The 23,391-nt window shown below is 47.1% G+C and overlaps 1 protein-coding gene across 7 annotated transcripts in view; it reads left to right on the top strand.

Annotated features, from left to right (window-relative positions):
• Nucleotides 1-22,822, top strand: part of MAPKAP1 (MAPK associated protein 1) — a 78,889-nt gene extending 56,067 nt beyond the window's left edge. For 5 of the 7 annotated variants that reach the window (XM_030286461.4, XM_072936503.1, XM_030286460.4 and 2 more), the window contains 5 exons: nt 1,857-1,964; nt 6,621-6,761; nt 11,270-11,407; nt 20,308-20,405; nt 22,163-22,822. In XM_030286461.4, coding sequence (XP_030142321.4) covers nt 1,857-1,964; nt 6,621-6,761; nt 11,270-11,407; nt 20,308-20,405; nt 22,163-22,288 — 611 coding nt within the window. In that variant the 3' untranslated portion in view covers nt 22,289-22,822. The remainder of the gene's footprint in view (nt 1-1,856; nt 1,965-6,620; nt 6,762-11,269; nt 11,408-20,307; nt 20,406-22,162) is intronic. The other 2 variants (XM_072936504.1, XM_072936502.1) reach the window with 1 other exon arrangement.
• The last annotated feature ends 569 nt before the right edge of the window (nt 22,823-23,391 follow it).

Genomic DNA, 23,391 nt, shown 5'->3' with positions numbered 1-23,391 from the left:
GTGGATCGGCTGCTGGAATGGGATCCTCACAGAGGGACCACCAACCCTGCCTACACGGAACCCTGCACTGAGCAGGGCTTTGGGACTGGCTACCAACAGCACAGACGTTCAGGTCTGTGCCAGCAGTTCCCTTGGGTGGAGCTTGGGAATCTCTGGAAGGTGCTTGGGATGAACAGACAAAGCCATTGAGTTTTGCTGTCGCTGGTCCTGTTCTTAAACCCACGCCAGATTTTAAATCCAAATTGATTTACTGCTTTGAGATTTGTTTCAATTCAGTATATTTTGCTTCTGCCTAACAAGCAGGCCTCTGTTTATCTGATTTATTTTAAATTTAAAGAGTTAATCACATTTCCAGTAGCTGGAGAGGAGCAGGTTGGTGCTGGGTCTGTTTGCCTTTCTCTGTGCTGCGTGGTTTGCACTGGGGATGCTTTGCAGCCCCCGTGCCACCACTGGCCATGCTGGGCAGGGGGAATCTCCCTTCTCCTCCAGAGAGGCTGGCACTGCCTCTGCTGAGTGGCACTGGCAGTGAGGAGAGTCCACAAGGCTCCACCCAGGGAGGGAGCGTGCCTCACGTGGCTGTGGGGAGATGGAACGAGAAGCTGTAATTGGAATTCTGCTGTAGTAAATTTAAAATTAATTGGCTAACAAATTCCATTCCATAGGCATGCCATCTGAGGCTGAAAGACTTAATTTTTTTATATATTCTAAATATTTCATCATATATGCTCGTAATTCAAAGTCAGCAAACAGTCAGAAATCTTTTAAGTAGTGGTGAAGAGGGAATAGATTTTGTTAGTTCAGTTCTAGGTTTTTTGTTACTTTGAGACCTGGTTAAAGAGGCTTTGAATCACTTAAGATTTTTCAGTTATCTGTTCAGGTTATTTTACTGGATTGTGGAAAATTATTTATGGAAAATGATTGTTTGTGGAAAATACACAGCTGAGAACGTGGTGTGCACGTCAGCTCCCAGGTGTGCGCAGGAGTGGAGCGAGGACGGGAGGGCTTTGGCCCCACCAGCTCCTGCCCTTGGCTTTTCTTCTTCGGGGTCCCCCCTGGAACTTGGTGCACTTGGGTCTCCCCCACCCTGCCAGGGCCTCTCCCGGCCACTGTCAGGACAGCAGGGCTGGAACTGGCTCGTGGGGCTTCACCCATGGGGTCAGTGTCCTGCTTTTGTTCCAGTTAAGGCATGTAGTTTAAGGATCCGTTCAACTAGATTTTTTTAATGGCCTAGTTTTTGTGAAAACAATTTTTTAAACGTTTTCTGTAGTTGTAAAACAGCTTTTAAAGTGGTATTATCCTTACTTTGGGGATTTGGTTGGGAAGAAAGAAGTTGGCATCTGAACCTTCAGGATCTACTGTCAAAATGTGAAAATAATTCATTCAAAGCAGCAGCATCTGTCCCTCCGTGTGATGCAGTCCATAAGGAAGGGCTGATTTCCTTCCCAGGTGCTTCCCAGTGCTCTGTGCAGGCAAGAGGGATGGGAGCAGCAGGGAGCAAACACTGGGAGCTTCTTCACCCAGGAAAGATGCCCCAAAAATGCCCCCAGGGCGTCCAGCGAGGTCTGAGGGGTGGTTCTCACTCCAGGCAGGGGCTTGGTGCACCTCCCCTGGTGTAGGGACAAGGTGGGAGTGTTGGAAGGGGTTTGGCAGGTCAGGGGACAGCTGGAGACAGCAGGAATGTGTTGTTTCCTTCCACACCATCCTCCAGCAGCTGACAGGGCCCTTCCTTGGCACAGGGCTGAGGCATCAACACCCTGCTGTGCTCCTGGGCTGCGAGGAACCTCGTGTTAGTTGAACGTGCTAAGCCATCGCTGTGTTAGAAAACAGATGATTTTACAAGTTACTTTATGTTTCAGGTCCTCAGTATCGGCTGGAGAAGCAGAGTGAACCTAATGTCCCAGTAGATTTAGACTGTACCTTGGAGAGCCAGAGCACTTTGGAATTCTGCCTTGTCCGGGAGAACAGTATGTTTCCCCTTTTCACTTTTGCTCTTGTAAACTGCTTAAACTCACATAAGTTATGTATTTTGGAACACTAGCTGTACTGTCTGGGCAAGTACATTTTGACGAGACTCTCTGTCCCGAGGCACTTCTCCGTGGTGCCAAAACAATATTCCAGAGGGAAATGATGGATTTCATACCTTTAGTAAATAGTCTGCATCCTGTTTATCACTTCATGATTAATCTTTTGCTGTTAAACTGCTCTGTAAAGTTATGACCAACCCTGAAAAACACGAAATATGAACCTGTCTGTGCTGCAGACGTTGCTCAGTGAGTCGAGGGGTTGGTCTGCAGGGTGTTGTGCCGTGTCAGTGTGGCTGTCAGAGGCACTGGGGTTTTCTAATACAATTTAAAGAAATTAGCCATGCAGAAATAACTACAGCAGTTTGATGATTTTTGAAGTGCCAGACAAATAATCATCTCTCCAGCTCTGCTCAAATATTTTTATTCTATTACTATTTTAATGATCCTAATATTTATTTCCTGATTTATTTCTTTACTTGAAAGAATATGAAACTTTAAAAATAGACATTTAACATTGATTTGCATTTGTTCCCCATGGCATTTTGATCCATTTTTCATTCTTTACAACAGCCACGCTCTCAGGTTTGGTGTTCTTTCGTTCCATTTTGTGTAAAACTGTTGATTGTACGAACGAGTAAAACCAGTGACAGTCCTGCCCTCAGCCAATAGCACTGCACACAGCCATAGTAAGAGCCTGCTTCAAGTAGAGGAAGAATTTGTTCCTTCTGTGCAAAGGTTAAACCTTTCAATTGGTGCTTTTTGGCCACAGCAACTGCATCTTAGCCCAGAGTGGCAGCAGAGCATCCCCAAAGCAGCCCTGGCTGCAGCAGTGAGCACCAGTGAGACACCAGCACGAGCTCCCAGTGCTGCTGGGCTGGGATTGGCCTCACAGCCTTGGCTGCTGCTCTCTGTGTGGTGGGACTTGCTCCCAAAATACTCCCCCTGCTCCTGGCTCATTTCTGCATAAGATGGTTCTGAGGAACTGTAGAGAGACCTTGGCAAGAGGGAGCAGGGGGGCTGTGCTGAGGAAATGGAGCAATTCTGACCTCCCTAATCGAGTTGTGCTCTTCCACAAGCCAGAATTCCCCGACGTCTGCATCCCACCTATTATTTTTGTATTGATTTTTAATCTATGAAATGATGCTCACTAGTCATACTTCCATGGGTTTTGCTTGTGATTTAAAATAACATTTTTTTTAAACCCAGGTTCCGTAATTAAAAGAATACTGTAGCTACTGCATTTTTAATGTATATTCATCATCTGTGGAGGAATCCAGGCTGTGGCCTGTAGCTGTGTCTCCTGCAGGTCTTTGCTCTCCTCAGTAGCTGGGCTCAGGTTGCACCATTACTGAAAGAGCAGATCTGTTGGAAGTTTGTCAGGGGTGTAGCAGGAGGCAGTCAGTCTGCCCTGCTCCAGGACAGCCTCGGGAGCCTTGGCTCAAAATAAATGTCAGTCAGAGTGTTGAGGGGACTCTTTTCCCTCCTGCAGTCCTTGTGCTGCACTGCTCCCTTCCCTCCCAGGCCAGGGGACACCGAGCAAGCCCTGGAGAGGTGTGGGACGGATCCCTGAGGCTGCTGGGTGCAAATTCCCAAATTCCCGACGCTGAAGCACTCCTGCCCGGGTCAGCAGTCCGTGGTGCCCATCCAGGAGCACGCCCCGGAGCCCTGCTGGGGTGGGACTGCCCAGGCAGGGTGACCCTGCCCTGTCCCTGCTCGGGCTGGCTCCTGGCTCGGCACGAGGGGCTCCGGCACGGCGCAGTTTGTGAGATCACTCACAGCCCCTGGCTCCTGCAGAGCCTGCCTCCCCCCTGCACCGTCAGAAAATGGATTTTGGGGTGCTTAGGAGCTGTCTTTTGGCATGGAAATATTGACAGTTTCGCACTATTAATAAAATAATGGCTTGACAATCCTATCAGCAAACAGAAACATTCACTTTGGGCATTCTGTCTTGATTTGAAATACTTTTAGCTTTGATATGCCAGTTAGAAAAAAACTGTTGTAACAGCTATTACTTGTAAATGTGCTCTTCATAGTCTCATAGTAATTTATAAATATATATATGGATGATGCCAAGCATCTCCTGGGAGAAGAGCAGCCACATTCCTTTGGGCAAAGAGAAAGTTTATATTTCAGGGTATTAAATGAAACAAAAACTTTCCATTATTAAGAAATATGTATGGAGAAATCCCCTTTCCAGGCAGCATTTACTAATAGCATTCAAGCTAATAAACTGCTTCCAGTGTGCAGAACTTTTAACTTGCACAAAGATTTATCTTTAAACTGAAAGCTGCACTTTGTAATGTGAAATGCCTTTATGTGTGGTAGGAAGCCGCTCATGGCTAATTTAGTTTTATTCTTGCCATCTTACTTCTGGAAAGTTCCTCTTTCTCATTTTATCATTAGATAGTAATTAGTATTCAAGGGAAATTGGTCTTAATATATTAAAATTGGTTTAGTGCCTTTAGACCTATAGCAAAGCCAATGTCTTATTGGAAAATGTAATTGGGGACTCTGTGTATGTAATTAATTGTATTGCAATTAAGAACTTTCATTAAGCAATATTCTAGTACATTAAAGTAATAAGGGACATTTTTGCAGTGCAGTTAACTTTGTGTTTTGTTGTTTTATCGAGGAAGTGCAGGTTCACTTCTCTCCAAGAGGCTGCATGTGACATTTCCGAGCTGTGGTGCTCCCAACGTGCCATTTTTGTCTGTGCTCGGTGCTGGCAGGGGTCCCTGTCACAGGAGGCTCCTGGTTTAGCTGGGTCCCCGTGGGAGGAGGCTGCTGCCTTGGCTTCTGCCTGGCTCCCAGCTCGTGGAGCTGGTGTTCTTTTTCCATTGCTGCTGCTCTCGTTTGAAACTCAGGGTTTCAGTGAGACTGACGGATCTCGCTCTGTTCCACGGGGACTCAGCTCTGAGCTGGGGCTGTGTTAATGTCTCACATGGGCAGCCCAGGGCCAGGTGAGGGGTCAGTTCTGCCATGTCACAGCTCCTGTGCCAGCACAGGTGCCACTGTGACACACAGGGAGGGGACAGGGTTGTGGGGTCCCGGCTGGCAGGGCAGCAGTGCCACTGCCACCCTCCTGCCTCGCTGCCAGGCACTGCCGCGCCACCGCTCTCCAGATGCTTTCAAGTGCACCAAAAAGTTTGACATATCTCAGTGTATCTTTGGAGTAGTGCAGCATGAGGGTTTGACATGATACATTATGATAATCCATGGTATAGAGACATTAACACAGGGGTCTGTGACAAAATGCATTGTAATGTCTCGGAAGGAGCCATTACAATTTATCTTGTCATTCTGGAGCACGGAGTGGTTGCAGTGTTAAGATGGCTCTGCATAAATTCACATGGAGACTGTTTAATTTGATTTTTGGAATCCTTTCAAGTCGAATGGCACAGCCCAATTTGTAGCTTAACCCTTCGGTGTCCCCCTTCCCCAAAGGCCCAGGGTGTGTGAGAAGGGCAGCGCTGGGAAAGCTGTGGTGAAATTCTGTGACTTGGGGATCTCCTGCTTTATGCTCCCCGTGTGGTTTTGGACTCATTTAACAGCAGATGCTCACAGTGGTGTAGTGCTGAGGATGCTCCAACAGTACAAGTCTCAAGCAAAATTAATACTGAAAAATCTGACAAGTTGGTACCTGCTTTGCTGGAGCTTTAAGATCTGTACTAAAACTCCGTCATCTCATCTTCCCATTATTAAAATTTCAGCAAAATATAAAGTTTTCATTAATCTCCTGCAGCAAATTTAGTTCTCTGAACTGGCAGTTCGTTCAGCTTTTAGGACTACATTAGCCAGGATATTAAACAAAACGTGTCATTCCTCAGGATCTCCTGTAAGAAGCTAAATCAGTTTTCAAACATATTTATGCCACTTTATCTACCAGCATCTGAATGATCATTTCGAGCTGAGGTGCTTTATTAGCAGCTGGCATCGAAATTACTCTGTGCAATTATATACTGCATTATAGTAATGTTGAAATTGGTGTTAATCCAACGTCATAAAATGTAAAAAATCTTTAAAGCGTGTTATATTTTTTCAGTAATTGGCATTTTGGCTTAATGAGTTGTTGCCTTTTATAAAGGCAGTACCTGCAGTGGTAATGAGAATACTAATCAGTAAATGAAGTGCAGCTTCACATCAGCGTGCCCGAGGGACGTGGGAGGTCTGTGCTGGCATCGAGGGGGCAGCTCTGGGGACAGACAGCTCTGGGGACAGACAGACAGCTCTGGGGACAGACAGACAGCTCTGGGGACAGACAGCTCTGGGGACAGACAGACAGCTCTGGGGACAGACAGCTCTGGGGACAGACACTCTGGGGGGACTTCTGGGCAGCTCTGGGCTCCTTCCTGGGTGGCAGGGTGGGTGGCCAGCAGGGTCCCCTCTCATCCCCCTGGTCAGGGCTGCCCGTGCCACCAGCACGGTGTGGCCAGAGGTGTCTGTCAGCGTGGCCCCGGTGCCCTGCTGGCTGGCCCAGGTGGAGGGTGGCATTTCCTTGTGCCAAGGCAGGGACTGAGCACTCAGAGTCCCCGGGCAGCCCCCGTGGTGCACGCCCCGAGCCAAACCTCCCTTCAGGACCCTGACATTGTCTTGCAGGTTCCAGAGGAGAAGAGGTCTCGGAGGAGGATCCCCAGATCGACATTGCCACGGTGCAGGACATGCTCAGCAGCCACCACTACAAGTCCTTCAAAGTCAGCATGATCCACCGGCTGCGGTTCACCACGGACGTGCAGTTAGGTAATGCACGGCCAGAGCCGCCCCTGCCGCTCTGCAGCAATCATTGTCACCTTGGGCCATTTTCTCAGGGAGCATGTGAAAGTGTTGCTGGCATTTCAGCAGTTAAAAATATTGCTTTCCCTTGAAAATGCTTCAGTATTTTTATTATCCCCAATCAGTTGCACATGTTGCCTCTGAACGAAGGCCATTATTTAATGACCTCGTCTCTTTTTTCCAGTCTAGGCTTCCTAATGGAAAGCTTCTTGCCAACTGTTTTGTTATTTTTAAATGAGGCTTTGCAAAATTGGGAGTTATTGGGTTTTTCCTTTTCTGAGACTGAAAGATTTTTAACGACCTAGTGGAAATTTGAGGTGGAACAAAATAAATGAGCATTCTCTAAAGGTTTTATATTGTCCTTATTGGCTTGCTGAATGCTTTTGAAAACCTGAAGGCCAAGGGCTGACAGAATCCTGTATTATAAAAGCCCCATTACTGTTTTAAAATGATTGAATGGCTTTTTATCTTTGTGTTTAAATTGTGAAAATTTGATTAATGATGCATTGGTAGGTGACCTGTGACATTCCTGCAAATACTTCCATAAAGAAATGATTCAGCAGTAAGATATTAAGTGCCGTAATGTTTACAAAATACATTTATTCTGTAGAATTCGGAATTGTTAAACGATACCGACTCCTGTATTATTGTCACTACAGTCTCTTCATTCTTCCATCCTGAAGCAGATGGGAGAGTACTTGTGTGTAAAATTCTCACAGAAGAGGCTTTTTGGGTTTATTTTGAGCTGTCTAGTTGAGGCAGGATTTATCTGCTGGTGCTGGAGCAGGGCAGTGCTGGGCACGTTCGCTGCCTTGAGCAAACTCTCGGGGTGTGATAGTTTGCTTCCAGTGAAGTTTGACTCACTGTATCTGGGAAGTGTCAGAAATGAGAGCTTGAAAAGGTCATGACAGATCACTAAAGATAAATGGTTAAGGGAGAAGAGCTGTTAAATGAAACAAATGGCTTAACTTGTGCAGCAGTGGAGGAGCTGACCCTGCCCAGTGCTGTAAGGACCATAAAATTTCCCTTTTCTAACAATCTGTGAACTTGTGTGATTTTGATGGCAGTGCACTGACAATAGGGTTTTATAATCTAATTTTTTTTTTTTAATCAAAGAAAACCCCAGCAGGGTGTTCAGACCTTGGGCAAATGTAGAACACCAAAATCATTCTATAAAGTCTGAGTAAGTTGCTGGGCTTCCTCCTGAATTTTTAAAAGATATTAGAAGATCAAGATTGGCAAAACAAGGACTGAGGGGCTGTTTGGGTTTGGCCTGATGAGTGTTACGTGTTTATGTGAGTGACAGACTGCTTCTTCCTCCCTGAAATGGAAAAAACAGAGGCTAATTTTTTGTCTTCAGTGGTGGTGACTGGTCTGGGGGCTGTTCTCCAGCAGTTTGGTGGTGGCCAATTGCAAAGACTTTTCTTTGCAGCTTTTTTGTGCCATCAGTTCTGGGCAGCAGCCTTAGCAGGGCACGTGTTTCTCGAGGACCCCAAAAATCCTCTGTCATGCCCTTGCTCCTTGTTGGCAGATCAATGGTGTCAGTGGCTGTGCAGGAGTGGATTGCACTTTTTGAAATGTTTTAGCTGTTTTAAGGCCTGATCATTGAATTTGAGACAAGGTTTATGAAAAACATGGGAGTAAATTTGATTTTCTGTACACTGTGCAGTATGTACAGTACTATCTGTAGTAAAAGGTGATATGTGGATGGCCACGGGAGGAGTGCCCAGCTCTGAGTGATGGGGTTATTGCATTTAAGGTGGCAGTTTCAGGTCTGGGGTTTGTGTTTCAGCCCATATCACAGGGTAATGCACACACAGCAGCACTCTCAGCAGTTTTACAAAGGCTCTATCGTGTTGTGGAGGAATAAGACACATTCACTTGTGTATTACATTAGCACAACTAACAGGAGCTTATTGTCTGGGAAAACAACTGCTGGCCAGTATTTCAGAAAGGAGAGGGGGCAATTGCAGACCCCAGCAAAGGGAGCAAGAACACAACACTGCTACTGGACACATACATTGATGGCATGTCTTTTGACAAAATGAATGAATTTAAAAAATAGGAGAAGGAACATTTTTACTTGGGTCTTTAGTATGAGTGATTTGTGCTGCAAGACAGAGACTGCAGAAGCCACAGACACAATACTGTTTTGATTTCAGGTTTCAACACATCCAGATTGTGAGAACAATAACACAAAAAAGACAACATTCTTTGTCAATGTACTCTCTGGATGTGGGTGAGCTTCAGCCAGCGATGTCGAGATACAGAAATAATGGATGAAGTATACAGCAACAATTTGCAGATAAAAATAATAGAAGTTAAAGTGTATTTTACATGATAAAAAAAAGATGAAAGAGGAGGAAGTCTGTTCCATCTGAGATGGTTACAAAATGGTGAAGTAGCCTCTGCTGAGAAGATTGATGCAATGGGGAGTGACCTTGGCTTGGAGCAGGAGCTGGTGATGTATGTATGAGCATCTCGCTGCTAAATGGACCCAGATTTGTAGCACTAATATACATGGAAGCCCAGAACCAAACTCAGGATGGCAATAAATCAACAGCCACTTTGGGTGTCATTTCTGGTTTATATTCCACTATTGTTCTATCACTTTAATTCATGTCACTATCATCTGTTCATCTGGAACAGTTTTATATAATTTTCCAGTGGAGTTACCTGACAAATCCTATCAAATTAACAAGGTGCATTAACAGTATTGACTGACTGTGAATTCTGAAGTTGCAGGACCAAACAGTGACATTTTTTGGAGGATATTTATAGGGGTGATGCTCTTAGAGGAAAGGATGGGGAACAGCCCTCACACACCAAGAATTTGCACCTTTATTTTTAGAACTTCCCCTGACTTTTTTTTTTTTGTGAGAAAATGAGACTTTGTATCATCAACTTCCATATTTTCCTTAAACTCCAGCAAATACCATTTGGAATAATGAACCATTACAGTGAAACACCAACACTGATTTTACATAATCTGTCCAAAATTAAATCACAAACCAAAATGGGCTCCAGATACAGGCTCAGCCTACTCATATTAGTGAGTTCCAGAAGCCTGGGTGTTAATTGGACTCTTGATACATTGTTTAATTGCAATGTGATCTCTCTGATGTGAGGTGTGTTTAATGCATTGTTGGGTTAGTGGGGTGCTCCCATAACCCACAGGGTGGGCAAGGCTGGCCTGGTCTCAGGCCAGGGGCTCCTGCCTCGTCAGAACCCTCAGGAGGGAGAATGTTTTCTGCTTTTTTTCCAGAGATGCAAGAGTTAAATTATATTTAAATAGTTTTTTTCCCTATTTGCTTCCTTTTGTTGATGTCTCACGAGCTTCAGCCTGTAACTCATGCCTGAAGACACATCATTGTTTTTAAGGCTCTGCACACCTAGATGTGAAAAGCTGCCTGGGAAGTTTGCTCAGCTCTGTTCAGTTCCTGAACTGGTTCCAGCAGGATCCTCCTTGCCCTGTGCACTGGTGTGGCCCCACCTTGGTTATTGTGTGCAGTTCTGGGCACCACAGTGTGAAAAGGACATGAAGCCATTAGAGAGCGCCCAGAGGAGGCCAGGAGGGTGGGGAAGGGCCTGGAGGGGACGTCTCATGAGGAGCAGGTGAGGGTGCTTTGGCTGAGGTCAGACCTGCTCTGAGCTTTAGATCCTCACGGGGGGAAGCAGAGGGGCAGGGGCCAATCTCTGCCCTCGTGAGCGGACCCAAGGAGGCGGCTGAAGCTGAGTCAGGGCACGTTTAGGTTGGATGTCACATGTAGGTATGGATATCACATGTAGGTTGGCTATCACATGTAGGTATGGATATCGCATTTAGGTTGGCTATCACATGTAGGTATGGATATCACATGTAGGTTGGCTGTCAGGAAGAGGATTTTCACCCAGAGCAGGGCTGGGCTCTGGAACAGGCTTCCCAGCATCAGCCCTGCCCAGGTCCAAGAGGCATTTGGACAGTGCTCTCAGGCCCAGCTGGGGCTGTTGCGGTGCCCTGTGCAGGGCCAGCTTCGGGCTCAGTGATCCTGATGGGTCCCTTCCCACTCAGCACGTTCTGCACCTCTGGTTCTGTTATTCTGTGATTGCATGTCTGCCGTGCAGCAGATGGAGCGGGGTGGGTGGAGATAGTGTCTGTTACACAGAGCAGTGGTGACTGCAAAACCAGCACTATCTCCTATAAATCTCACTGCTCGTGTAGCTACTGCTTCCGGGAGAGCTCTGTATGCTTTTAGAAGAATCTCTTCTGTGATATTTCTTTTCTTTTGGTATGCATATGCAGGAGAATAAAATGCAGATTATCAGTGCAGTTTGATAACCATTTGCTTCTGGTTTCAAAAGCTCCCCTGCTTTCAGAAAGCCCAGAAGGGCAATATACCTTCAGCCCATTTAAGATTTATAAAGTGTGTCAAACGGCTGATATGAAATCGGTTAAACAGATCACTCTTGTGGCTCTCTATTCTTTCTCATCTCAGGTATTTCTGGAGACAAGGTAGAGATAGACCCTGTTACTAATCAGAAGGCCAGCACTAAGTTTTGGATTAAGCAGAAACCCATTTCAATCGATTCTGAACTCCTCTGTGCCTGTGACCTTGCGGAAGAAAAAAGCCCAAGTGAGTAGTCCTTTTTATTTATGTTCTCTCTTCTCTGCCTCCCTGGATGTGCTCCATGTCCAAAGAATTATTGCTACCATGTCCTTTTCTTTCTATAGGTGTGTTTTTTTCATTACAGGATGTTTTTAATCTGACTCAGTTCTGTTACAGAGAACACAGCATAAACAGACACACATTTTACGAGTGTCCTTTGATGCTGCTCTCAGCTAATGGCATCACTCAGTGTTTCTTGCCCACTGTGACACCGAGGGAACACTGGCTCTGCCCAGCTGTCTCCAGCCCTGCAGCACAGCCAGCGAATCCATGTTTCAACATAATTGCAATTTTTTGTCACTTTTTAGCTTCCAGGCTGGTTTTAAATGTCTTTGGTGCAACTGGAGATCTGGGACATAGAGTAGGTGTCAGCTCAGTCTGGATTTGCCCCAGCCATGGCTGCAGGGTCCCCGGGATTGAAGGTGCCACTCTGGACATTCTGTGCCAGTGACTGGGCCAGGACAGCAGGGACAGCAGGTCTGGGGACAGGCTGGACATCCCAGCTCAGTCATTGCCCAGAGCTCAGAGCTGGCTCGTGGAGTGCAACTCCAAAAGCAAGGGCTTCTGCTTGTTGTGTCAGTAGAGGAATGAGGGTCTCTGTCTGGGAAAGTTGTTTTAAAAAGCACAGGATGGGCCCTGGGAGAATTGGGCAATGGCTCCCCGTGGGGCCAAAATGGAACTGTCTACTTTCAAAAAGTGACTGCAGTTCAAAAGCTCAGATGGATTTTATTGCACTTGTGCCTCTGCAGGGTAGTGAGATGCTGGTATTAAGTACTTATCTGCAAGGTGACAGAGAGGGAGAATTATGTGATACATATTTACAGAGGTAATGATCTGTTGAATTCTCTTGGAAGAGTAAATTTATGGCTGCCACAGATTTTATCAGCAATTATTGAACTATATCCTTCTCCCCTTCATTACCCCTTCCTACTCCATGTTCTTGGTTTAGTCATTGTCTTCCTTTTCTGTCTCTCCATCAAGATTTCATGGTCCTTGGGTAGGCACAATCCCAAGGAGAAGCTTCCTCAATGACCTGGCAGTCTGAAACACGTGAGGATTTTGTGTGCAGTGCAAGGAAGGGCCAGTTTGTGCTGGTAAATCCTGCCAGGACCTCGTCCTGCCAGGATGGGGCAGGATGGGGAATCCTGCCAGGACCTCGTCCTGCCAGGATGGGGCTCTCCAGCCCCAGAGGCAGCACCTGCTGCTGTGGGGAATTATGTTTGTACCCAAATCCTGCCAACCCAGGAGTTTCAATCCCAAACAGAGCCCAGGGGCAGGAGGGCAGTACCTGCACATGAGAACCATTGAGTGAGGAATCACAGGGGCTTTGGAGAGGACACTGACAGGTTGCAACCAAGGCAACCATGGCAGTACTGAGGGGCTTATTTTCTCATTTTTGTGTGAAAATCTTAAACTTCTCCTACTAAATAATGGTTCAGCACAGTTCCAAAAGGATAAAATACTTCCTGCTGAAACTGCTGACCTTTTCCCAACTCACTAAAGATGTTCCAAAAGTCATTATTTTAGGCCAGCAGAAAAGACTTTTAGTGTGACATCTCAGAATGATGCATTTTGGGGAACTGAACAGCAGATCAGTATCTTTTGAATTTTAAATGGAAAAAAGTTATTTTAGTAGCATAAAGGAATGAAACTCACTGTATTTCACAAGTTTTGTCTGTGATTTTTATCAGCATGGTGATGTATGTTTGTAGCAGAGTTTACATCAAAAATTATTCCCGGATCTTTCTTGAATGAATTATTGCAAAGAGAGGCTGAGTAGCGATAAGGTCTTTGAGTTCTGCAATATATTTTGTTTTCATGTTTTTATCTCTTGTAACACAAACCTGCTCCATCTCCTCTTTCAGAAGTGCTCGTGCTTGTCCCGTTGTGTTGGGCTCTGGGTTTGGGGCTGCCTTCCCTCCCCAGGCACCTCAGAGGGGTCAGAACCAGCTGGGCTGGGCTGGGCTCTGCTGGGCTCTGCTGGGCTGGGCTGGGCTCTGCTGGACTGGGCTGGGCTCTGCTGGGCTCTGCTGGGCTGGGCTCTGCTGGGCTGGGCTCTGCTGGGCTGGGCTCTGTCCTGGTGGCTCTGAAGAGGTGAAGGGTTTGGAGCAGCCCCCTACTTTTTAGTGAGGGCAAGGGGGGTTGGGAATGGAGGGTGAGAGCTGGAGCAGCGTGGGGCTGCAGTGAGATCTTGTGCAGGTGTTCTTTGCTCCCCTCTGCACTGGGGCCTGCAGAGAAGCGTTGGTGGCACCTGAGTGTGTGAAAGGGCTCAGCAGCTTCAGAGCTGTCGTGGTGGGAACATTGATGGACTGCTCAGAGCTGTTTTGGACAGGCTGAGTTTTCCTGTGCTGAGAGTTCACAGAGCTCAGAGCTGCCTTCAGTGAGGGCAGAAAATGAAAACAGAAAGCTCTGGCATCTCATTTGCCATTAGTGGGGGGACTGTGGACAGGGATGGCTGATGATTTTTGTTTGCCCTTGTAGTAGCCCTGGGTCAGAATTTGAAGTTTTATTTGTAAATTAAATCAGACTCCCTGGATTTAGACTGAGGGGAGAGTTAATGGCCCTGCTGGCTTGCTTCGATGCCATTAGAACCTGACAACACCGGGCACGAACATCTTCTTTAAATCAGGTTCAGCCTGATTATCACGAGAGATTCTGAATGTTTTGAGTCTTGAAAGGAAGCATCCTATCATGGACAAATAAGATTTAAGCCTTAATAAAGTAGTTGTCATTTTTATAGCTGAAAAGAGCTTTGTATCTCAATTAAGTGTACATAATATAAAGTCTTAAGGAAGCAACATAATACATTTAATATAATTATATCCCTTTGCAATAGTGTAATTTAAAGGAAATCTGATTCTGGTAATGTCTCTTACATTACTTGGACGGGGGAGAAACTTCAGTGTCACTGCCCACTGCTGTGTGCAGTGCTCTGTGCCCGAGTGGCTGTGATGGATGTCCAGGGCTGCCGGGCATGGCCGAGCTGGGCAGGGAGTGCAGAGCCCTCGTGCCACCACACCTGATCAGCTGTGCTTTACACGAGCTGCAGAAATTGGATTTGTTTGACAATTTACTTGAAACACTGAAGCAACATTCTCTGTGATCCTTTATCTGCCTTTTTTTTTTTTTGTTTTCATGAAGCAGAGACATCTCAGTTGTTTTGTCAAAATACCCTCGGTAGGAAGGTAAGTCTGAGCAAAGGTGTTCCGTAGGTCATGGAGTACATGGGTAACTTCAGTTTGTAATTTAATTGCCCGCTTTGCACCCTGCAGCTGAAGATTTCCTTTAAATTCTGATTCCATTGTTGCACTGGGGCTTAACAGAGTGTTAACCTGGTAATAGGCACAGGGCCTCCCCATTATATGTCTCGCTATCGAGCGGTTCTGCATGACTAGTTAAAAAAGATGGCAAGAAGATTAATGAAAGCCGCGAGTGCAGAAGGGGGGCAGGTACCTCGGTAAGACTTCCAGCGAGGAGATATTAGAGCTGAACCAGAGCTTGGCTTTTTCTTTATCCCGTGACCTTTGAACCTGCCTTACTGTCGAGAGCTGCCAGCCCAGCCGACGTTTTGATTGATGTTGCTACACGAGTCAGTCTTTCCCATTGAATTCCACATCTGCACGAAAATAGCTTTTCCAGCAGTATTCACCCTGGCTGCAAGTGATAGCCAGAGCAATGCCTGAACCCCCTTTATGTAGTTTTCATTTAAAGCTAAAGGTATTTGATGTTTTAGTTCAGCATCCAGTTCATCCCGATTATGCACACTGGGTAATCCTAATTTAATGAATTTGCTGTTGGGATGTGGAAGGGCTGAAAATACCCAGGAAATGTTGGGAAGGCGTTGGGTTCCTGCTGCTCTGGGAGCTCAAACAGAGCTGTTGCAGGTTTGCTCAGAGCCTGCAGTGGGGCCAGAGCAGAGGCAGTGTGTGCTCTGCAATTGGTGCACAAAATACCGAGTGCTGGATCCCGATATCCCCGCTCCCACAGCGGAGCAAGAAATAACACAGTAAAATCCCTGCTCAATGGGAGACTAGTCACAGGTTCTGGCCAAAAGGCAGAAACCAGGTTCAGCAGAGAGAACGTTCCCAGACTTCAGGCTTGCAGTGAGGGGAGCACCCAAGTGTGGAGCAGGAGGAGGAGGCCGGGCGCGCCGTGCAGGCAGGGTGCGGCACGGCAGCGGGCACAGATGGCTCCGTGCAGCTCGGCAGGACTGTCCCTGCAGAGGAGGGCTGGCAGCGGGGCTGCCCTGCCCTGGCAGGGCCGGCAGCAGCCGGGCACTGGAGCGCTCGGTGCTGATTAACCGCGGCCCCTCCGCCAGCCGCTCGTAAAAGTTCTCCTGAGCGCAATCAGGAGCGCGCATTGCCTCATCCTTTTAACAAATCTGTTTTGTAGCCCTATTAAAAGGGGTCTTCATCTATCCTGTCAAAGCTATTCTGCTGGGGTTTTTTAGTTTAATTACACTATCCAATTAAAACTCCTCGCTGCATTTTGATTCGCCTCTCCTCGGGCCTGAGTGGATGTGACATTTACAAGGCTCGCCTCTCCGGCAGACAATGCGTGATTGATGAGGTGCAGACGCAGTGGAGGAGCCGATTGCCATGTGGAAACACTGCATTTTGATTTATTTATCTTTTTTCCCCAAACAAGGTTGCTGGTAAAGAGGTTTTGGGCAACCCCGAGTTGCACCTCAATTTTCAGCATTTTTGCAAAAATCTTCATTAGTATTCTGCCTCTGATAATAATTTAAAGAAGAAGCAAAAGGCTTTGGGAGAAAAGAATCCAGATGTGTGAGTAGTTGCCACAGTTTGACACAAAAGTGGGTGTGTGCTGCACTTTAATTGCAGCTCTGTTTTCAGGACATCTGGACACATGGCACCCTCTACTAGCACTGCTGAGCACCAAGCCTACAGTGGAACATAAAGGGTTGGAGGAAAAGAGATCATGGAATATGCTGCTGCCTGAGAGAATGGGGCAAGCCAGCTGGACCATAGCTGCTATTTTTTTCCTTAACAGTCTTATCATTTGTTCCCACTTAAGTACCGCCCTGGTTTGAGGAGATCCACCCCTGGGCTCGGGCTGCCCACCATGAACCCACCAGTGACTCCGCTGGCATCAGAGCTGCCTGCCCTCACTGCCTCTAACTTATGTGCCTCTGGGACAAATATCCCTTGCATGAAATGGGATTAGCCCCACCTGTACACGCAGGTTCACATCCCTGTTCTATCTGTCCCTGGCTGAGCTCGGTGCAGCGTCTGGATAATCCAACTGCAGCCGTGCTGCAACTTGTGACCTCCCCTGTGAAGTGTGTTTTGTTACCACAGGGTGTCAGGTAGGGTGTTGGATGTTTCTTAACCCTAACACAACTCTTGCAGCTTTGTGGGCCCTTCAGGCCTTCCTCCAGGGTCACAGCATCATTTCTGGGGTATCACAGGTAGATTTCAGACAGCTGAGCCCCTCCCCAGTGCTTTGGGTGAAACACAGCAGTGGTTGCAGAGCAGAGGCTCCCCCATCTCGTGCAGGTTTGGGGGAAATATATCTTTGTACAAAAGTATTGCTGATGTGAAATTTGCTATCCTCATTCCTTGCCTTTTACTGGTATATTCCTAACCCTTTTGCATCCTTTCTGGGCCCATGAGAAGAGATTTCAAGGTTTGAGCCTGTTGAGGTTTCTGAAGCAGTGAGAATCGGTGATGTCAGACGATGTCCATAAGTGCTTTGTTCTTCAGAGAGTCCTTCTCCAGCTATTTATTCCACTAATAACTCTTAATTGTTGACTTCTGCCTTATGGCCCTGTAATGACAAAGCAATCATCAAGGTATATTGAAAAATTAACATAAATTTGCATTTCTAGTGTTTGTTTGTTTTCTGCTTTGTCCAATTCATGAATATTCTTTTCATCCTCCATCTAATTAGGGATTTAATTCTGTTCTGTTTAAAGAGTTGGCAAGGAGAGGGTTTGGGTGAGGGCTGAATTGTGGGGTGGGAGGGAAATAAGAAAAACTTTCTAGTCTTGGCAGAGTCAGTAAAAATTTATCTTTTCTTGTGCAAATTAATAGCCTTGTTTTCCAAGCAAAAAAATGTATCTTTTGGACTTTGATTAAAAGAGTTGATTACTTAGATTAGTGTGATTATTCTTCTACCTGTGTCAGGTGCAGTGTGGGGCCCACCAAGGGTTTAGATATCTTGCCAAGGTTGCAGGAATTAGCAGCAGATTTACTGTTGCCTGTAGAAGCACATTATGGCCGGTAGTTGTGGAGCTGTAATTGCACAGGTTTCTCAGGGCTGTGTGGGGATGTGGAGGAGCTGGGGGCTGCACAGGAGCTCCAGGAGAGCCGGGAGTGCAGCGCCGCAGGGCCTCTTCCCTCGCCTCGTTGGCAGTGCAGTGGTGCTAAAAATCAGGAGATGGGGAGAGCAGCTGAACGTGAGACGTGGTGCTGGAGGAGTAAATGAGCTCTCCTTGGTGAATTCCCAGTGAATTAGCATCCTGCCCTTCCCTGGGCTGTAGGCTCCTCTCCAGGAGTAAGCACACAGGAGCCCATTAGTGGTGGGGCTGGGGAGAGTTATCAGCACTCCGAGCCGGGGCCAAGGGCAGCAGTGGGGAGGTGCTGCTCTGCTGCGGGGCCCTGGCATGGCTGGGGGCTCAGGGGGCACCAGGGGCATGGCCACGAGACCCCCTGGCTGTGCCGAGCTCACCGTGGGCTGTGCCTACCCCGTGGCAAAAGCTGCTGAGCTTCTGTCATTCCATTTGCTTTCCATAACTGTTCTAACAGACAAACGTGGTCAGGAATAACGTGGATTTTCTGTTGTTGTGCAGCTGATTAATCCTGATTGCGGGGCACTGAGGTTCCTGCAAACACCCAGCCCCTGTTGGTGTGGAGTGATGGCAGCAGCTGCTTGTGCAGCATCTGCATTTGCTTTAAATCCCCCATCACGTGCAGCAGGAGCCACTCGAGCTGCTGCTGTTTGTTACCATCCTCTCACACGGAAACATCACACCATGGAGGCTCCTATTGATCTCAGAATTGTCAGGGGTGGTGCTCTATTGGAAAGAGGTACATCACATATTTAAGCACTCTTGGAAATGGAAATCAATCTCACAATTCATAAATTCCATCTGGCTAGAAGAGTAGCAGAGCAAAGTGCCAGTTAGGATTTCAGTGCACTCATATTTCATGCTGTAAGTAGTGTGTTGTGGACTTGGAGCCCATAAACATGATGCTGTAATGGGGCTTTCTAAGGAAAAGTCTTCTTGGCTTCTTTCCACGGAGTCACCAGTGCCAGCAGGATGTGGGCTCTGCACAGCCCCGGGTCTGCCATCGGTGCCGTGGCCCCGGGAGCCCTGCAGGAGCCAGGCTTGGCCAGTGCCCTGCTGGGCAGGCAGTGCCCGTGGGAGCAGGAACGCTGCCCTGGGCAGGGAAGTGCCCTGGGGACACGTGGTGGCACCACGGCACGAGGCAGGGCCGGGCTCCCAGGAGCACCTGAAGAGGTTTTGTCTTGATCCACAGCAAGAATTACCCAGTGATTTTCCAAAACCCGAAATGCAGCAACTCGTTGGGATCCTCTGACCCTGTTTTGTGCCAGTTTCATTTCTGATAACCAGTGTGGAATGTTCAATGTCCAAGGAAAATGGTGGGAGCTGGTGGAGCACGGTGCTGTGTCCCATCCCCAGGAGTGGTGCACTGGCACTTTTGGAATCATTAAGATGCTGTGTTACAGGCAAAGCTGCATGCATTAACATGCTGATGAGCTCCCAGCTTGGAATTCCGCATTTTTAGTACCACTGAGGCATCATTTGTCAAATGATTTAAAGGGTTGGGTTTTTATTATTATTATTAGCCAATTTTTCAATACAGAATTTATATTCCAGATTAGTGCATCATAATGGTGTTTAATTAACATGCCACAATAAAATACTTGCATCTGAAATTTCCTGGCCACCAATCTGAGCATATATCAGTCACTTTTTGGAAATCTGGAGAATTAGATAATGTAAATAAGATTTCCAATTAGCTTTCCTGCAGGAAAGACCTGGATTTACAGTAATGTGGCTGTTACTTTATGGATTGCTAACTTTGACTGTTGAACTGAATAAATTAGAAAACCGTTGGAAAAGTATCATGTATAGAATACATTTAATTTTAATTTTGAAGCCATCAGCATCCATACAAGTGAAGGATATTTTGCCTTCCTTCGTGTTCCACGTTAGCCCTTTGTGTGTAAGTCGTTCCTCGGGGCCGCTGTCCCAGGGCAGCCCCGGGCCAGCACCGTGTGCCACTCGGCCAGCACCCGGAACCCCCATTTGGGACAGAGGCCCGAGCAGCAGGAAGGGGCCAGCAGGTCACAGTTGGAGTTTAATTTGATTTTCCTTGGTGTGGGCAGGCGATCCCAGCCCCGAGCGGGTTCGGTGGCGGCGCGGCCGCGTCCCTCGGTGCCGCTCCCCGTGGCCACCAGCAGCAGTTTTGGGAGGGGGGTTTGGAGCGTGGCTCTGGGGGTCATTGCCATTTTCTGTTGGGTACAAGCCTCCTCCTGCGGGCGGTGGCCGCCCGTGAGCGGTCCCAGGCGCGGCCCCGGCTCTGCAGCGCCGTGTGGCCGAGCAGAGCTAACCAGCCTTTTGATGGATTTTTGCATTTCCTGCAGTGGGGATGTGATGGGAAAAGGAACTTTATTGACTGGAGTTCAGCTGCTCCTGCAAGCCACCACTTGCCTTAAATTGAAATGACATGAGAAGCCTGTCAGCATTTCATTGCTTCCTTCTGTCGTGCTGATGGTACGCTGAGATCACCATCTGTGGTTTTCTTCTGTCAGGCAACGAGCTCTGCTCAAACTTTACAGGAATATTCTAAGCAGTTTTTTTCTTATCTTTGCAGGTCATGCAATATTTAAACTTACATATCTAAGCAATCATGACTACAAACACCTTTACTTCGAATCAGATGCTGCTACTGTCAATGAAATTGTACTGAAGGTGAGTATTAAATTTTAATGTGACCCAAAATCCTGGTGTTTTACCACTTGTTAGACATGTGAGTGTTCAGGGGCTCTGGAAACACACAAGGGTGCAGTGCCTGAGGACCACTGGGGTGTGTTTAACCTACCAGGATGGCAGCTCCATGCCTGTTGTTTTATTCATCCTTCCAACAGCCACACAGCCACTGCCTGTCTGTGTGTGGCATTGCCTTTTGTGCTTTTTTAATAGAGACACCATTTTCTGTGGAATTTTATGGGAAACTGCCAAATTTTGTTGTGTCTGGGTAGTTTCCACCTCTGGACACGTGGTCAGCAGCCCCGTGCCTGCAGGGTTGGGTGCTCCTGCCCCTCACACCTCCCACTCAGGTGTCCCTGCACAGCACACAGGGGCTTCTCCCCCCAATCCTTCTCAGGACTGTTTGCTTTCCCTGGGGCTCTGTACAGACACAAACTCCCTTGCTTTGGGAAACAAATTTTTGTTACACTCTTGAAAAATTAAATGGAATTTTCCACAAGTTCATCTTTCGTAGCAAGTCAAAATTCAAAAGCAGCAATTCTGGCGAACCATCTGTTATGTTTGCTTTTATTGGCTGTGTGGAGTTTAGAGGATTGTTAAACAACTGACATGCGATAAAGTAACTTTTACTCATCACACAGGAGGTCAGTGTGTTTGAGGGGTTTCTGATTTGTGAGCTGTTAGGCCAATTCTTCTGTTCCCACTTTATCTTAGATCAGCTATTGCAGTCCCAAACACTCAGAATCAGGGAATCACAGAGTCATTAAGGATGGAGAAGACCTCCAAGATCATCAAGTCCAACTTTTACCCAAGTACCCCCATGCCACATCTCCTCAGGTTTTGAGCACTTCCAGGGCTGGTGACTCCACACATCTGAGACTGGTCATAAACAAAGGTTAAAAAAAGGTTTACTGTCAATAACATGAATATTCAGGAGAGGAATAATATTGAGCAGTACTTTTTTTCCCAAGTTGCAGTCTGTTTATATAGAACATTATCTAGTTTCATGCACAAGTCACTGGTTTGTTTTCAATTCCATCAGCATTAGAGAGCGCAGAAAAATCAGACTTTTCAAATTAGGCTTTTCAGATGATCAAGTGAGAAGGACTGAGACTTTATTGACCATGAAAATTCCCTATATTTTTATGCCTTAAGCTGTAATATGCAATGAAAGTGAAACACTCTACAGTGCATAAAATTGTGCAAGTTTTAAGCCACAGCATATTAGCCAGCTAATGACAGACCAAAGGGCATTTTTATCTTTTTGATTCTTGCATTAACCTTCCATTAAAATTATCTCTGAGATTATCACAAAGCATTGGAGATAATAAATTTAGGGAGTAGCAGGCTTGTTAAATATCATTTTAAAATGCTTTCATCAAGTAAAATGTGCCAAAACACAGGGAAACTCTGAGATTAGCTGAGTATGCAAACATCATAATGGAAGAATTCTTTTTACTGAGGCTGATAAGGTCCTTTATTGATGCTCATTACTGGATTGTCCCAGCACTGGGGGGTCTGCACGGCTCGCTGCCTTCCCCAGAGGTTTGGGTGACCCAAAATGGGACCAGGGACACAGGAGGACAGGCCAGGGCTCTGCTGGCACTCTGGGCTCTCTCTGCCGTCATTGTGCTGGGACCAGTTAGACCAGAGCCTGCTGAGGGGTGGGCTGGGGGTCCCTGCCCACCCCGGGCTGTCCCCCACCTCGGGTGACATTAACACCACCTCGTGTCTTGCAGGTTAACTATATCCTAGAGTCGCGAGCGAGCACAGCCAGAGCAGATTATTTTGCTCAGAAACAAAGGAAACTGAGCAGGAGAACAAGCTTTAGCTTCCAGAAGGAGAAGAAGTCGGGCCAGCAGTGAGGCCGAGCCTCGAGGAGAGCCCACGAGCCGCGCCCGGGGCCGCTGCGCCCGCCGGGGCCGGGGCTGCTGCGCTGCTGCTGCACTGCTGCTGCACTGCTGCTGCTGCACTGCTGCACTGCTGCTGCACTGCTGCTGCACTGCTGCACCGCTGCGGCGCGGCGGCCGGCCCGGAATCTGAACTGCCCGTCTCTGCGGCTGGAAGAGCGTCCCTCCTCGGGATGGAGGTCTCCCCTGTGACAGAAATAAAGAGCCATATCAGCCGGAAAGAAGACTGTTACGCTTCAGGTTCCTTTGATTAGAAATAAGAGAATGACGTAGACTGGCATCATTTAATTACTGTATTATGTACAATCACGAGAAGAGATGTGATTACATATTATTTCACAGCCTGGTTAAAATAAATTATATACATCTGTAATCCACCCACGTACACGCAGGTATTGCTTGTGACATGATCAAATTTCTAAAAACAAAATGTAGGACAAATGTATCCATTTTTGCTATTAATAAACAGATGTAATCTTTTTCAAGGTCCATATGATGCACAGTTCTTTGGGGGGAGGCTGCAGTCCCAGATGGTTTCACTTCTGTTGCTGAAGTGCAGGAGGCATCCGTGAGCCAGGAACAGCAGCCGTGGTAGGGGAGCGCTTAGCGAGGGAGCACTGAGACAGTCGAGTCTGTTGTGTTTGTTTTGTTCAAAAATATTTTTATTTAACTGTGCTTTTCAGCTTTGCAAATGCTTTATTGGAAGTTCCTTGCTGAAGGCAGCACAGTGGTTGGAAATCCACGTCTTGTAGGTGGGAAGGAGAGTCCTCCTGCCGGGGACCCTCAGCTGCTGCCACCCTGGGGCTGGCACATCCCCTGGGGCACCTTGCCCCTGGGGACTGAGAAATGCCTTCACCTTCTCTCAACATTATTCTTTAACAATAAAAATTAAGACCTACTTTGTACTATTTGTAACTATCTTAGCCTTGTTCATCCTTTATCCATCAGGGAACACGGGAATGGATGCTGGTACCCAGAGCCGCATTTTTGGCTGAATTCACCAGAGGTGTCTTTCCTGCATCTCTCCAGGTCACTGGAGCTCTGCACACACTGTCACA

Source organism: Taeniopygia guttata, chromosome 17 (assembly GCF_048771995.1).
Source record: "Taeniopygia guttata chromosome 17, bTaeGut7.mat, whole genome shotgun sequence".
Classification (NCBI taxonomy): domain Eukaryota; kingdom Metazoa; phylum Chordata; class Aves; order Passeriformes; family Estrildidae; genus Taeniopygia; species Taeniopygia guttata.
The sequence above is the reverse complement of the archived record's forward strand: the minus strand, read 5'-3'. Positions and strand labels throughout refer to the sequence as shown.